Source organism: Propithecus coquereli, unplaced genomic scaffold, assembly GCF_000956105.1.
Source record: "Propithecus coquereli isolate 6110/MARCELLA unplaced genomic scaffold, Pcoq_1.0 Scaffold228, whole genome shotgun sequence".
Taxonomy (NCBI): Eukaryota; Metazoa; Chordata; class Mammalia; order Primates; family Indriidae; genus Propithecus; species Propithecus coquereli.
In genome coordinates this window covers 3,484,194-3,485,494 of record NW_012147819.1, presented here as the reverse complement: position 1 = coordinate 3,485,494, position 1,301 = coordinate 3,484,194, and the positions used below count along the sequence as shown (strand labels likewise).

Sequence of the window (1,301 nt, the reverse complement as noted above, 5' to 3'; positions counted from 1 at the left end):
AATAGTTGATTTTGAAAGCTATTTTCAGATGGTAGATATCCAATGAATATTTACTCAATGAATGAATAAATAAATGAAGGCTGATTATTACCGGAAAGTTACCCATTTTCTCATCAAAACAAGTACACCATTTCTACCTAATGTTCCTGCCATTTTCCTATGTGGTTAAAACAGAAAAAATAAATAAATAAATAGCTTTCCTAAGGAAGGTCACAGCATGGTCAAAGACACTTAGCCGGAGTTAATTTATGTAATATACGATGTGCTGTCCATTACCTAAGACTTAGTCAAAGGTTAAATGAATAAATGGCTGCGTGTAACAATGGTATTTTTACAGCCTTTTGTCTTAGGCCCCAAGGAAATGTGCTGTCATCTTACCTGGGGAAGCACTCTGTATATGGCATTGCCACACTGAGTGACCACTAGGTCCTGATCAAATATTATGTGAAAAGGAAAAGCTTTGCAGAAAGTATATGGGCTGATGCGTGATTCCTGGGTACCATTCTCTTCAAATCTGTCAAGATCTTCATAAAAATCCTCTTCTTTTGACTCTTTTTCTTCAATTAAAAATTGAGTGTGATCGCATTCTTCATTTCTTTGCTGAATAACCTGAATATCAAAGGGGGAAATTGACATTAATTGTCTGCATTTCAGTTAGGTTAAAATACCTAAATATAAGAAGCCAGTTATGAGAACTGTACTTAGAGGATTAATCACAAAAATTTAATATATATGCAAATACTATACACGTCTAAGTTAGGAAAACATTTCTGGACATTGATCTATGAAATTTGAAGACTGTATAATTATTCACAGTGAAATTACAAATCTGACATCAGTTCACCATTATCTCAGGTGGACTCTGACAGAATTAGGAGAAAAGTATCCCCTTGTCCCAGTGGGCTCTGCCTCCTCAGCCAGGCACACTTGTACAGTGAACAATCTAAAAACCATACAAAGTGGCACTATCAAATATAATAAAAATGATACTTGAAAACAATGGGAAATAAAATGATGGAGATACATATTCAAATCCAATATAATTTTTTATCTATCAACTGTTAAGTATATAAAATTATAATACCAAATTCAGTAAGGTACTGAAAAAAGAGGCATCTCAAACAACACTAATGGGAAGGTATTTTGATTAATCTTTCTGAAGGATAAATTGATAATATGCATAAAAATACCTTAAAATTTTGTGAATTCTTTGATTTAATTCCAAACCTAGGAATTCCTTCTAAGAAAATAATCATAATTGTGAGCAAAGCTCTATAATTTGAAGAAATAACTACATTTCT

General features: G+C 32.5%; 1 protein-coding gene across 1 annotated transcript in view; it reads right to left on the bottom strand.

Annotated features, from left to right (window-relative positions):
• The window catches only part of GUCY1B3 (guanylate cyclase 1, soluble, beta 3), a 31,851-nt gene that overhangs the window by 9,803 nt on the left and 20,747 nt on the right, over positions 1 to 1,301 (bottom strand). The window contains exon 4 of the mRNA XM_012645228.1: positions 379 to 609. Coding sequence (XP_012500682.1) covers positions 379 to 609 — 231 coding nt within the window. The remainder of the gene's footprint in view (positions 1 to 378; positions 610 to 1,301) is intronic.